Source organism: Hirsutella rhossiliensis (assembly GCF_020360975.1).
Source record: "Hirsutella rhossiliensis strain HR02 chromosome Unknown scaffold00005, whole genome shotgun sequence".
Lineage (NCBI taxonomy): Eukaryota > Fungi > Ascomycota > Sordariomycetes > Hypocreales > Ophiocordycipitaceae > Hirsutella > Hirsutella rhossiliensis.
The window spans coordinates 4,214,619-4,226,953 of record NW_025408671.1 but is presented as its reverse complement, the minus strand read 5'-3'; the positions used below and the strand labels follow the sequence as shown (position 1 = coordinate 4,226,953).

Sequence of the window (12,335 nt, the reverse complement as noted above, 5' to 3'; positions counted from 1 at the left end):
CTGAGCAGACACTATACAAGGCACACTTCGCTTTTCTCCTGGCCATTGGTTGCTGTCTATGAATCTGTCTCTATCCCACCATACCCCAGGACATGTGAATGCCTTGCCCGCCAAGCTCCTGGACCAAACCATCCCTTACTTGAAATTCTCGGGGTGCAGGATGCCGGCCATGTTTCCTGCATTGACTCGCTTGAGAGTCAGGGCGGCAATCAGGGCAGCCCCGACACCACTGCCGTCTTCGGCGGCAAGAATCTCGACGGGATCCTCTTCCTTGGGGTCAGTCTTCTCCGGCCAGTCGAGGATCTCGCGGAGGGCCTGGGCACCCCGTGCCTTGAAGTGCGGGTACTTGTTGAAGACGGACCCGTCGGCGCCAACGTGGCAGGACTTGTAGCCCTTCTTCTTGCAGATGGCCGCGACACCGCAGGCGGAGAGGCGGGCGGCGCGGGTGCCGATGAGCTCGGCCAGCCGTCGCATGAGCTCCAGCTCGCCGCGGTTGCAAGTAATGTTGAGCTTCTTTGTGAACAGGTCGTGTGTCTCTTGCAGGTTCTCAAAAGGGTCTCTGGCAGCATTTGTAAGTCGGGAACTCATCGGGGGGGCTGGGAATCTCATCTCACTCTTCAATCGCGGACAGGAACGACGAGTCCAAGGCGTAGGGCTTGCGCAGCAGGTCAATGTTCTGGCCCTCAAACACCTTGGCATCCCGGTTGTCGTGAAGGTCCACCATGACCAGGCGGAAAATCTCCCCCAGATACAGACCAGCAATCATCTTTTCGAACGCCTGCTGACCAGGCCGAGGAGAGTCGCGATCAATGACCTTGTCGAAGTCGGTCCTGGGTAGCACCTTGTGCTCGTTGTCAAAGGCACCCCATTCGCAATTGATGGCCATGGGTGTGTCGGCGGGCAGCTTCATGTGCGCGAGCTTGGGGATCGAGCCGCAGTCCTCCATGTAGGCGGCGTTGCAGCCGGTGCCGAAGATGCAGCCAATCTTCATCTTGGGGTCAGTGTAGGCCGAGGCAATCATGGTTCCCGTCGTGTCATTGATCAATGCCGTTAGCTTGATGGGCACGCCCTAGGGATTGTTGGTTAGCAGCCTCCCCCGGCCACGCCTGAGAGGGGCTGGACTCACGCGCTTGGCCAGCGCAGCCTCGAACATGGGCACGACGTTCTCACCCTCGACGCCGGCAATGTCGAAGCCCTTGGTCCATCGCTGAAGAACGCCCGCGTCGATGTAGTTTTGGGTGGCGGGGTAGGAGAAGGTGAAGCCGAGGGGCAGCTTTTCCATCTTGCAGTCGCCGTGGTGCGTCTCGATGAACTGGTACAGGCAGTCTGCAATGTACTCCCAGAGCTCGTCGCTTTTGCCTGTCTTGAGCTCTTCGGGCATGCGGTACTTGGACTGAATGATGTCGAACTCGGACTTTTGGTCGGTCAGGGTGATTTGGCAGACGCGGAGATTGGTGCCTCCCATGTCGAGGGCGAGAAAAGTGCCCGTCTCATAGCCGTCTGGGAAGGACATGACCCAGGTCGGGTTCATGGGCTATGGCTTGGTTAGAGGGCAAAGGCTCGATTGAAATCACGTTGATGGGATCTATGCTCACGATGCTGCCGCCCTCGACGCTCAAGCCTATGGTGGTTATCAGCAAAGCGTCGATTTGAGGCGTGTTTGGTGGCATGACGTACCCTTGGCCAGCTCCGAAATGAAGTGATCGGTGATTTCCTTGAGCTTCTTCTGGTCGACAACGAAGAGCTCCTCCAGCCTCCGCACCTCCTCGAGGAGGTTCATGGGGATATCCGCCTTGGACCCTATCATGGTGATTGTGTCTGTCAGCTCGCTTTCTGGGACAGGTCAAAGGGTTGCCTGGGCAGGTGGAAGCAAAGCTGGGTTTCACGCAGAGATGCCAGGGCTTTAAGATTGGCCGGGCTCGTGGTACGGGGAACCATGATATGTCATCTGTTCATCACGCCCAGGTTGTAGGCCCAATCATGTTCTATGCATGTCTCTTTGACCAGACCCCGGTTCCCCCCACGGCGCAATGATCGCATGTGGCACAAGCCGGGGTGGACGTGGATTGACCTGATGAAGCGTGGCGATGAATAAGGTCGAGGACCCACGAATCAAATCGAGAGACGACCGGGGGGGCGTTTGCACGTTGACGGAACATGCAGAGCAGAGCAACGGTCCATGCCTGGTGAAGTGAAGGGGCCTCCGTGGGCCTGGCATCGGAGAGTGACGGGGCACCGGTTGGGAATTTCCAAAGCTGGCCGTACCTTTCCTCGAGGGCGGCGGGCGAGGTCCCAGGCCAACCATCTTTGCCGAGAGGATGACGGCGATGTGCAGGGGCAGGTAGCTCTAGGAAGCTCGGGCGGGAGCTTGTTGAGGCGGGTGGAGCTGGAGCGAGGATGGGGCCAACGAGGTGGTGAGACGTAGACAGCGTTGGTTGAGAGTGCTCTGAATGGCGTCGTCGCAGGAAGAGGGGGTGGAATTGTGCAAACACGAGAGCAAGGAGTTGAGAGAGGCGGATGGAGGGGGAGGGGCAATGAAGCTGGACGGCGAAGAAGTCTGGTGGGGCAATTCCAGTGGCAACAGGCTGCAGGCCATGGCGACCCCGCCCGAATGCGGCTCACGGTGCTGCAGCGCCCGCACGCGGAACCGTCGTCAGTCTGGCGCCAGGCACCGAGGATTCGGACCCTTAATTCGTCCAGATGCCTATTCCTCTCGTCGAAACGATGGAATGACCTTGCGAATTAATGCGTGGACGCTGCGGCTGTGTGTCTGTTATCACCGAGTCCGGGTTTGATCCAGACCGTCGCGAGCCACCTGCCAAAACCCGGCCTGGCCCGTCTCACACCCACTCTCGCCACGACTTGTTGGCCGTGACATGTCGCTTTATGAAGCATACAGTACAGTATAATACTGCACCCATGGCGGACCGGGCTGGCGCACCTCCTGGAAGGGCCGAGGGGAGAAGACGCAAAGTACGCGATACAGCAAAGGTACAAAGACAGGCACGCCTGAAGCTCAAAGCCGCGGCCAGTCGGCATCAGCGGCACGTTTCACGTTTATATCCCCGTCTTTTCCCGCTCTTGAACCTTTATCGTCTTTCTCCAAAGTACGGATACCGTTTGAGCAGTTGAGCAGTTGAGGCAGTTGAGCAGTTGAAGTCAAGCACAGTACGTACCGCTTGCGGCCGAGACTGCCGGGACGGAATAATCTACTGCCGCCTGATCACACCCGCCAATCAGAGCTTGGGCTGGAGCTTCACCCCGGCAGCTTACGCCATTCCGAATGGGCGACGTATGCCATTCCGAGGCACGCAGTCGAGCTGCATAGACAACCTCGCTGGACTCCGACCCTCACAACGCCGGGCGCGTGCAATCCATGAGTGCCCTTTCCGCTCAATCGCCAGCATGAAGTCGTTGTCTGTCGCATCGGCTCTCCTGGGCCTGCTGGCTACCACCGTGGCCGGCTCGCAGCCCTCGTCATCCAAAGTCTCTCTGCCTGCCGAGTTCAAGCCGCCCCAAGTCTTCAAAAACGCCAACCTCGTTCACATCATCTCGCTCGAGAAAAACTATGCCAAGGAGCAGATTAACGTCCTCGTCGAAAACGTCTCCAAGGGTCCCCAAGATGAATACTTTGTCCCCTTCACGGCTGACCAGATGGCGAGGGTTGGCGGCTTCGAGGCCAAGGATCGCAAAGACGCAGACGCCGGTCCCTTCCGCGCAGATGCCATTGAATATGACCCCCACAGGTATGCCTGGTCCCCGGCAAACTCACGCTTGTCTGTCCCCGAGTGGCCCCTGACGGATTCTCTGCCAGTGACGTGCAATACTATCGAATTCGACTGCCTGCTCCGCTCAAGCCCGGCGGACAGCAGACGCTCGGCATTTCCTTCTACTACCTGAAGGCGTACATCCCTCTGCCGGCTGCCGTCAAGCAAGACGAGCAACAGTTTCTCGCCTACAGCTTCTCTGCCTACGCGCCGTCGGCGTACCCTACCTCGAAACAAAAGACCGAGATCAAGGCCCCGAGCTCTGCCGTCCCCGATTACACAAAGATCCCCGCAAAGGGTGACAAGGAGCAGCACCCCCAGAAGCAGGGCTCCAAGCTCACCTACGGACCCTTTGACCAAGAGGTACCGGCCGGTGCCGTGTCGCCCGCGCAGGTCCGGTTCGAGTTTACCAAGCCCGTGACGCACGTGTCCAACCTCGACCGGGACATCGAGGTCAGCCATTGGGGCGGCAATGTTGCCTTTGAGGAGAGATATACCCTGCACCACAGAGGCGCCAACCTGTCGACGCCCTTTAACCGGGTCAAGTGGGCCCAGTCACAATACTTCAACCCCTCTTCCATGGCTATCAAGGAGTTGCGCTTCCCACTCCAGCCCGGAAGCGTCGATCCTTACTTTACCGATGCCATTGGAAACGTGTCCACCTCCAAGTTCAGGAGCGGCAAGCGGGAGGCACTGCTGGAGCTCAAGCCCCGGTATCCCATCTTTGGCGGCTGGAAGTATCCCTTCACCATAGGCTGGAACTCGAACACGGCGTCTCTGCTGCGCAAGACGGCATCGGGCGGCTACGTGCTCAAGGTTCCCTTTGTGGAAGGTCCGAGGCAGGCGGAAGGCGTCGAGTATGAGCATGTCAACATCCGTGTCTTGCTGCCGGAAGGCGCTTCGTGAGTCCCAAGACCCATTACTCGGCAGCGATGGCTGGCTGACAAAGAGAACCCCCGAGAAGGAACGTCGAGGTCTACACCGGGGTGCCCAAGACATCCATCACCGAAATCTCAGTTGGCGTTCACAAGACGTACCTCGACACGATGGGACGGACGGCCGTGGTCGTCAAAGCGCGGAACCTGGTCGACGATTTCCGAGACCGCGACCTCATCATCTCGTACGAGACGTCGCTGGTGGGCATGATGCGGAAACCGGCGATTGTGTTTTCGAGCATGCTGGCCGTGTTTGCTGCGGCCTGGGCTGTTGGCAAAGTCGAGGTGGGATTTTCGAAGAAGTAGAGTGCAGCAAGGGAACACAAACCCCTCGCAAAGGGCTTGGTTTCCTAGCGGGACAGGGCACAGCGGATGAATTGTACGATGTACCATTAGTTGACGTTGCCAAATATAAAGGGGCATGATAGACAAGTTGCATCGGGATGGAGGTGAGTTGTGGAACCGTGAAGCAGCAGGCATGGCAAAGCGCCGGGACGATGACGGGCAGCTGAATCCTGCCATGGTCGTAGATGTGGCCAGAATGCAGGTATCCGAGCCGGGCTTGAAAACGCCCCGATCGGCCATTGGCGGGATGAGGGCCTGAAAGCCGAGCTCTGGGCTCTCGGGCCGGCCTCGGGCGGAAGGCGGCTGAGATGACGGCAGCGAATCAGGGAGCGGGGATGGCCAGAGGCGATAACGGGGCGTCGGATATAGCCTTGCGCGTGTGTGGGTGGGCGTCGGTGGCGGCTCTAAGCTGATGATGGGCTGCCGTTGGTCGGCCCTCCACCATCCATCCGTCCTTTTGGCCACCGGCAGCAAAAACAAGAGTTGGTCGCAGGAGAACAGGCACGGGCGCATTCATAAAAAGCCTGCAGTCATCCGCTCAGTTGATGACAGATTGGACTCATCTCCCACGCAGGACGGCATCCAAATCGATTCTGCTTTTTCACACTCGGAAACCAAAAGGTATTGCAGCTCTCAACCCGACGCTATGTGTCTCTGGGGCGAGCCAAACACCAAATACTACTACCACGAGGAAATCATCCCGGCCAGACGATCGACTCACCATCACGGCCATCACCACGGCCATCACCACGGCCATCACCACCACCACCACGATCACCACTCGCCGCGGGCCAGCTACACGAGCGTGACGCGGCGGTCGCCCTACGGCACCCCGCGGGTCAGCGGCACTTACCTCGGGCCCAGCGCGCCGGCCGGGGCCGTCGTGTACGAGCGGACGACGCAGACACGGCGCTAGGGGGTATTACGACGGGGAAGAGAAGGGGATTGAGTGTGGTGGTGAGTTGGAGAACGGCGTCGTGTCTGTCTCCGAGGCATTGGGCACTTTTTGCATAGTGGCCAGTTCGACGATGTGCAGTTGACGGCGACGTGTTTTATAGCTAGAGCGTTGGCATGGGATGGGATGGGACCGAAAGACTTGCCCGTCAATCATCAAAGGCAGACGAAAGGCCATCCGATATCAGCAATCAAGATGAGGTGGTCACCATTAGCTACAGCCGTGCCTAGCAGTGGTGCTAATGCATGTTGGTCGGTCCATGTCCTCGTCTTTTTGATGGAAGCAAGCAACTCGAGATGCCAGAGAAAGCTTCACGGGGGCTTCCACATTCCTGGGTTCTGGGGCGCAATCGATGAACCGGGCGCGTGGCAGCAACACTCAATGTTCAACCGGTTGGATCTGCACCGGCTGATTGATCACCCCTAAGGAAGCTGGTTGGCTCGTCGAGTCCACGAACAGAGCTGGAGGGGCGGGGTAGAGGGGACTCGAGGACCGCGGATGACATCATCGGCGGGCGCGCATTCTGTCGTCATCCACCACCGAGAGGCTCGTTGGGCCCAATCCATCTGCATGGAACAAGCCAAATGCCCAGTGTTGATCAGTACTGGCTGGGCATGTACACGCCCAGCCCATCTCCGCGCATGCACAACCTCGTCATCGAGTATCTCGCTGGAGGGCTGATCGCGTGACGGGTACCCGGCTCTGCCTCCCTTAGAGCCTACTTGGACAGCCTACAGTACTTTGTCCAGCCCTGATGTCATCATTGCCCTCGACCTCGTCCTCGTCCTCGTCCTCGTCCATCTCTGGCGCGCCAACTGCCGACAGTCTCGTCTTCCCCAGTCCCCTGTTACCATCCATCACGACGGCAGGCATCCCATCCTTACAGCACCTGCCTCGGCATTCTTACCCATCGCGTCTTTTGCCGGGATCCCTACGCAATACCCGGTATGTATGCACGCTCCATCGACCGCTTAGGTACCTTCCTGCTTCGTCCTGCGCCAGGCTGACAGCCTTGCTCGCGACTGCAGTTCGACCAAGGGGACAAGGCAGAGTCGCTCGACCGGCACGGGCAATAGCGCCTCACCTTGATATCAACCTCGTCCGCGCTCTGGCAGTTGCCCCTGGCCGTCATGTGAGCAAAGCCCAAGGCTCCAAAACAAATTACTTTTTCGTCGTCCTTCTGTCCGTCTGTCTGTCATTCAGTGCCGCATCCATCGCCATGTCTCGTTCCAGCGCAGACGATTCCTTTGCGCAGTTCATGTCCAGCCACCACCGCTATTCTCGGCATGACGTCGCTTCTAACTCGCCCTTGTCCTACAGGAACCGCGCCCTCTCCATCCGCTCCGGCGGCAAGGCCAACAAGAGCTCCGGCACCGGCACCTCGGGCGGCCGCACCGGCTTCTCCTTCAACTCCCTTCGCGGCACCGTCCAGCCGGAGCTGTCACGCAAGCTGTTCCGCCTCATCAAGTCGGAAAACAATCTCGTCACAGCCCACGAAACGGCCGGTCGTGAGCGCATCGCCATCGCTCAGCAGCTCTCCGACTGGGGCGAGCAGACAGGGGACGATGGCGTCAACGACGTCTCCGACAAGGTCGGCGTCATCCTGAGTGAGATGGGCGAGCAGGAGGACTCGTACGCGCACGCCCTCGACGAGTCCCGCGGCCGCCTCAAGACGATTCGCAACACGGAAAAGAGCGTGCAGCCGAGCCGCGACGGCAAGGTCAAGATTGCCGACGAGATAGCAAAGCTCAAGTCCAAGGAGCCCGAGAGCACCAAGCTGGTCGTCCTCGAGCAGGAGCTTGTTAGGGCCGAGGCTGAGAATCTGGTTGCCGAGGCGCAACTAACCAATGTTGTATGTAGTATTCCTCAATTTAGCGCATCATCTTGTCGGCCGCCTTTCCCGCCAAAAAGAAGGGCCCCTGCTGACCTGGCTTGCTCGACAGACGCGCCAGAAGCTCAAGGAAGCGTACGAGGCCGAGTTCGCCGCTACCATCGAGCGGGCCGAGAAGCAAATCATCCTCGCCAAGCATGGCCGCCGGCTCCTGGCCCTCCTCGACGACACCCCGGTTGTGCCGGGTGACGACCGGCAACCGTATGCGCACGGCCAACAGGCGCGCCAGATTCTCAACGACTGCGAAGACGACCTCCGAGAGTGGCAACCCGACCAAGAGGCCTACCTGGACGCGGCCGAGAGCCCGCCGCCCTCTCTCAAGGGCAAGGACAAGGGGATTCTGGCGGTCCCGGGTGGGACTAGCGTCAGGGCTCAGGAGGACTTGGCGGGCGCCGAGGGGCTGAAGACGGCCGAGGTCGGAGCATGAGGCGGTTACGCTGACAAGGGTGGATGAGTCTTGTGCTGCCCGGGTCTGTTTGCTCGGCTGCGTCTCGGGTGTCAGTAGTGAGTGACCTCTGATGAAGCTGTATTTATGGTCTTGTTAGGTATCTTTGCGTGCTCGTATAGCACCATGATTTGCTTCCATGACGAGCGAGCCGACTCGACCTGTGGGCTTCGGCTGAAGAAAAGGGGATCGAGTTGTCCGAAACTCACGTGCAATGGAGAGGGGCCGCGATGCTACCCTGGATTGCCGGGTGCCGTTTGCTCTCTGCATATTGCTCGCTGCCGTTTGCTGACAGGCGGCCGCTGGTCCCGACGCCCCACCTCCTCCGTCTTCAGTGGCTTACAGGGGGGGTGTGGCACTGAGCAGCTTCTGCAGGAAGCCCCAGAGCAACTGAAAGCCAGCCCACCAGGCCTGGCTCCAGGCTGGCATCACGACTGGATTCTCGTCTCCTCTCGTGGGTGCTTGTTGAGTGACATTGCCCTTTTCTGGGCAAGAAACCATTCTCTGCCCAATTCCTGGTCATTGGCTGCAGCCGCTTCTCTCCTTTTTCGGGGCAATTCTCTTCAATCTCTCCTCCCCCTTCCCTCTCCCACTCCCTCACTCTTCGCACTTCCGTCTCGTCACAATTTTCATGCTCCTCCGGCAAAGCCTCCACCAGCTTTGGCCGCCCAAGCCGCCTCTGCAGCGTCTGCCCACCGGCCGGGCCAATCGCTGCCGCGTCGTCGCGTCGTTTGCATCCTTCCCAACGTCTGCCGCTGCGACTGCCACAGGGGGTGCCGTTGGCGGCTACAGGCAGCAGCAGTCGTACTCAGTCGCTGCTCCGGCCCGCAGATCAACAGCTCGGTTCCCTATGGGTCCAGGTGCCCCGCCCCCTCCATGCTGTCGTGATCAGCCCTCTTCCTCCTCCCACCAACACTTCTCCTCTTCTTCCTCCTCCTTATCTGCCTCCCCCTCCTCCCAGCGGACTGCGCAAATTGCTCGCCACTTCTCGAGCTCAGCTGCGCCAGACTCGGCCCCCTCTCAATTGCCCTCGACGTCAAACGTCAAATCTTCTTCGCCGCCGCCCAACATGACCTCGCCGTACTCGCTCCGCAAGGTGGGCGCGCCCAACTCGCTCGAGCATCGCGTCTACATCGAAAAGGACGGCCAGCCCGTCTCGTCGTTCCATGACATCCCTCTCTATGCCAACCAGGAGCAGACCATCCTCAACATGATTGTCGAGATTCCCCGATGGACCAATGCGAAGCTTGAGGTATTCCGACCAGCCAGTTCCCCTCATTCATCCCAACAGGCAAACCCAGCTTTGCCCTCGCCCCCCTCCCCTTCCAGGCAGCATTCGCTCCTCCTGCGCGCCAGTCCACACCCCGATCGCCATTTCCTCTCCCCATCGGCGACATCCTAGAGCTCGCTGACACCCGCCCGCCCTGGCAACCAGATCTCCAAGGAGGAGCTTCTCAACCCTATCAAGCAGGACACCAAGAAGGGCAAGCTTCGTTTCGTCCGCAACTGCTTCCCCCACAAGGGCTATCTGTGGAACTATGGCGCTTTCCCTCAGGTATGCCCTCCCCCCCCATCAAGCACACGTTTAATCCGTCCTGGCTGACCGCGGCGCACCACCTCTGCCACTATGCAGACCTGGGAGGACCCCAACGTCGTCCACCCCGAGACCAAGGCCAAGGGCGACAATGACCCTCTCGATGTCTGCGAGATTGGAGAGCTGGTCGGCTACACCGGTCAGGTCAAGCAAGTCAAAGTCCTGGGCGTCATGGCCCTCCTCGACGAGGAGGAGACGGACTGGAAGGTCATTGTCATCGACATCAACGACCCCCTTGCCCCCAAGCTCAACGACATTGAGGATGTCGAGCGCCACCTGCCCGGCCTGCTTCGGGCCACCAATGAGTGGTTCCGGATTTACAAGATCCCCGATGGCAAGCCCGAGAACCAGTTTGCGTTCACCGGCGAGTGCAAGAACAAGAGGTACGTGTCCGGCAGCTAGCTTTTGTGCTGGTCATGTGCTCACGGTATCTTTCTAGCTACGCCATGGACGTTGTCCGCGAGTGCGCCGAGGCTTGGGAGCGTCTCATCACCGGCAAGACTCAGCCCGGCGGAGTCTCCATGTAAGTTTGGGCTCGTCTGCTTTCTCCATCGCGACCACTGTCTGACATGTCTCTAGCGCCAACATGACTGTGGCCCACTCCCCGAACCTGCAGGACCGGTCCAAGCTGCCTCCTCTGCCTCCCCATGAGGATCTCCCGCCGGAGAAGATTGACAGCTCCATCGACAAGTGGTTCTTCATTAGCGGTGCTTCGACTTAGATTCGATGCTAGAGGTGGAAATCTTCGGCCGTGGATGGGTCTACTGTGCAGGCCGTTTCTTGTGCCTTGCCTACATAATATGCAGAAAAGTCGGCTGCTCTGTTCAATATAGCATCGTACATGCCTATCCCGCCCGTGCCTCTTGTACAAACCGACTCCGTGAAAACGCCGCCCATGCATGGAACCCAAGCATTGATGATGATTGTGGCATGTTAGTCTGTGAGATCTGCCGCCTTTTGCAGTTGGCGAGAATGCCGCTCGACTTCTTCGATGAGGCCCTTGATGTTGGTCTTGGCGCAGTTGAAGTTGAATTCCTTGCCGTCCTCTGCTGCGGGTTAGCGAGCTGGCTGTTGCTGGGTCGATGCTGGAACACTCGACATACTGAACTTGACCCTCAGAGAACTGGGCTCTGGGTTGTTGCGAGGAAGCAGCGTTGTGCTGACGGAGGTGCCGTTGGCCCGGATGTTTGGAGGCAGGTAGGTGAGGAAGAGGCGCGCGGGTTTGGCGCAGGCCGAGAAGGGGTTGAACTTGACCGAGACCTCGGTCATGAACTTTGTGATCATCTTGGGCGGCTCGAGCACAGCTCGCAACGATTCGGTCGGCTCAATGTCCTGAAGCTAGCCCACCAAACCGGAGGCGCCGTCTCTGCTTCGAGTGCCCACCCCGTGTCACGTGCCTGTGCCCGTGCCTTGGCATCAACCTTTTTGAGCCGCACGCCTCGACAAGTACATACGAGTACAAAGGAACACGGCGGCGCGCAAATCCTTCGCTTTTCTTTTTGCCTCCTGCAAGCATCGCCCTCTGAACAACGCTGCGCTTCCATGCTTCCACACGGAGACGTATTCTGCGCAAGCGGAATGCCTCTCACACCTGGAATGTGCCCTTCCCTGCTCTGCACAGGGGTCGTTCTTTCTTCTTCGCATGCGAGAAATTCGGAGTATCTCCCCACCGCACCACGGGTCCTCTTCTCTGAGGAAAGCCGTGGGCACCGCAGTCGCTCTGCCTTCAAACGCGGAGAGGACGGGTCTGCCCGTGAGGGCTCGGCGTCACTCGACGCCTGCAAAACTGGCATCAGAAATATTCAGGGCCCTTCCGCCACGCGGGGGATACCCTCTGGGAAGCCATTGCGGGGATTGTGTCTTGACACTTGAGTGCGATGCGTGGCGTGGCTGAAGCCATGATTCGATTCCGATTACTCTGTTCAGAGGGCGGTGCTTCACATTTTTTTTCTCTCCAGGTGGGTGCTTCTCTGCTTTTTTCTTGCGTGCAACTACGGAGCAAAGGATACTGCTAACGGGTGTATGTGGATGGCGCGGAGAGTTGTGGGAGGGAGGGGTTTGAGGGACGAGGACGGCGGCTTAGGGGGGTTCCTTTCGTCATGATGCTGAAGACGCGGTTACTAATGGCACAGGGCTTCGGCTGCTGAGACGGGCATGTGGTAGAGCTTGCAATGTAAACACCCCATCACCATTTTTCTTTGCCCTTGAGTTTTGATCAAAGTCTCCAGCCATTACACGCCTGTGTGCGTGACCGTTGACGGCGCGGCAACTTAACCAGCTCAAGGGGGCGCAATTGCAGAGTCACAATTGCCCAACATGGTCGCGTATGCGCTGTGAGTCCGTTTCTAGCAAGATACTATATAAGTTAATTAGTTGCCGAAGCCGAGAAGGATGGAATATTGT

At 58.9% G+C, this 12,335-nt stretch overlaps 6 protein-coding genes across 6 annotated transcripts; 4 read left to right on the top strand and 2 right to left on the bottom strand.

Annotated features, from left to right (window-relative positions):
* Positions 1-135: 135 nt before the first annotated feature.
* Positions 136-2,305, bottom strand: HRG_05967 (hexokinase domain-containing protein; the record flags this gene model as incomplete). Its single annotated transcript, XM_044864438.1, has 6 exons — positions 136-559; positions 615-1,069; positions 1,127-1,534; positions 1,596-1,621; positions 1,678-1,800; positions 2,266-2,305. 6 exons carry the CDS (start codon positions 2,303-2,305, stop codon positions 136-138), a joined length of 1,476 nt encoding a protein of 491 aa, XP_044720970.1.
* A 1,100-nt stretch (positions 2,306-3,405) lies between these two features.
* Positions 3,406-5,008, top strand: HRG_05966 (ribophorin I domain-containing protein; the record flags this gene model as incomplete). The annotated part of the gene is made up of 3 exons (XM_044864437.1): positions 3,406-3,746; positions 3,815-4,669; positions 4,732-5,008. The coding sequence occupies 3 exons, from the start codon at positions 3,406-3,408 to the stop codon at positions 5,006-5,008; spliced, it is 1,473 nt and encodes a 490-aa protein (XP_044720969.1).
* Positions 5,009-5,693: 685 nt separating this feature from the next.
* On the top strand, positions 5,694-5,963 carry HRG_05965 (uncharacterized protein; the record flags this gene model as incomplete). Its single annotated transcript, XM_044864436.1, has 1 exon — positions 5,694-5,963. One exon carries the CDS (start codon positions 5,694-5,696, stop codon positions 5,961-5,963), a length of 270 nt encoding a protein of 89 aa, XP_044720968.1.
* A 1,258-nt stretch (positions 5,964-7,221) lies between these two features.
* Positions 7,222-8,320, top strand: HRG_05964 (eisosome component PIL1 domain-containing protein; the record flags this gene model as incomplete). The annotated part of the gene is made up of 2 exons (XM_044864435.1): positions 7,222-7,854; positions 7,946-8,320. The coding sequence occupies 2 exons, from the start codon at positions 7,222-7,224 to the stop codon at positions 8,318-8,320; spliced, it is 1,008 nt and encodes a 335-aa protein (XP_044720967.1).
* Positions 8,321-9,407: 1,087 nt separating this feature from the next.
* Positions 9,408-10,653, top strand: HRG_05963 (inorganic pyrophosphatase domain-containing protein; the record flags this gene model as incomplete). Its single annotated transcript, XM_044864434.1, has 5 exons — positions 9,408-9,590; positions 9,774-9,893; positions 9,972-10,315; positions 10,372-10,455; positions 10,512-10,653. 5 exons carry the CDS (start codon positions 9,408-9,410, stop codon positions 10,651-10,653), a joined length of 873 nt encoding a protein of 290 aa, XP_044720966.1.
* A 212-nt stretch (positions 10,654-10,865) lies between these two features.
* HRG_05962 (39S ribosomal protein l53/MRP-L53 domain-containing protein) lies at positions 10,866-11,216 on the bottom strand (the record flags this gene model as incomplete). The annotated part of the gene is made up of 2 exons (XM_044864433.1): positions 10,866-10,978; positions 11,036-11,216. 2 exons carry the CDS (start codon positions 11,214-11,216, stop codon positions 10,866-10,868), a joined length of 294 nt encoding a protein of 97 aa, XP_044720965.1.
* Positions 11,217-12,335: the final 1,119 nt, after the last annotated feature.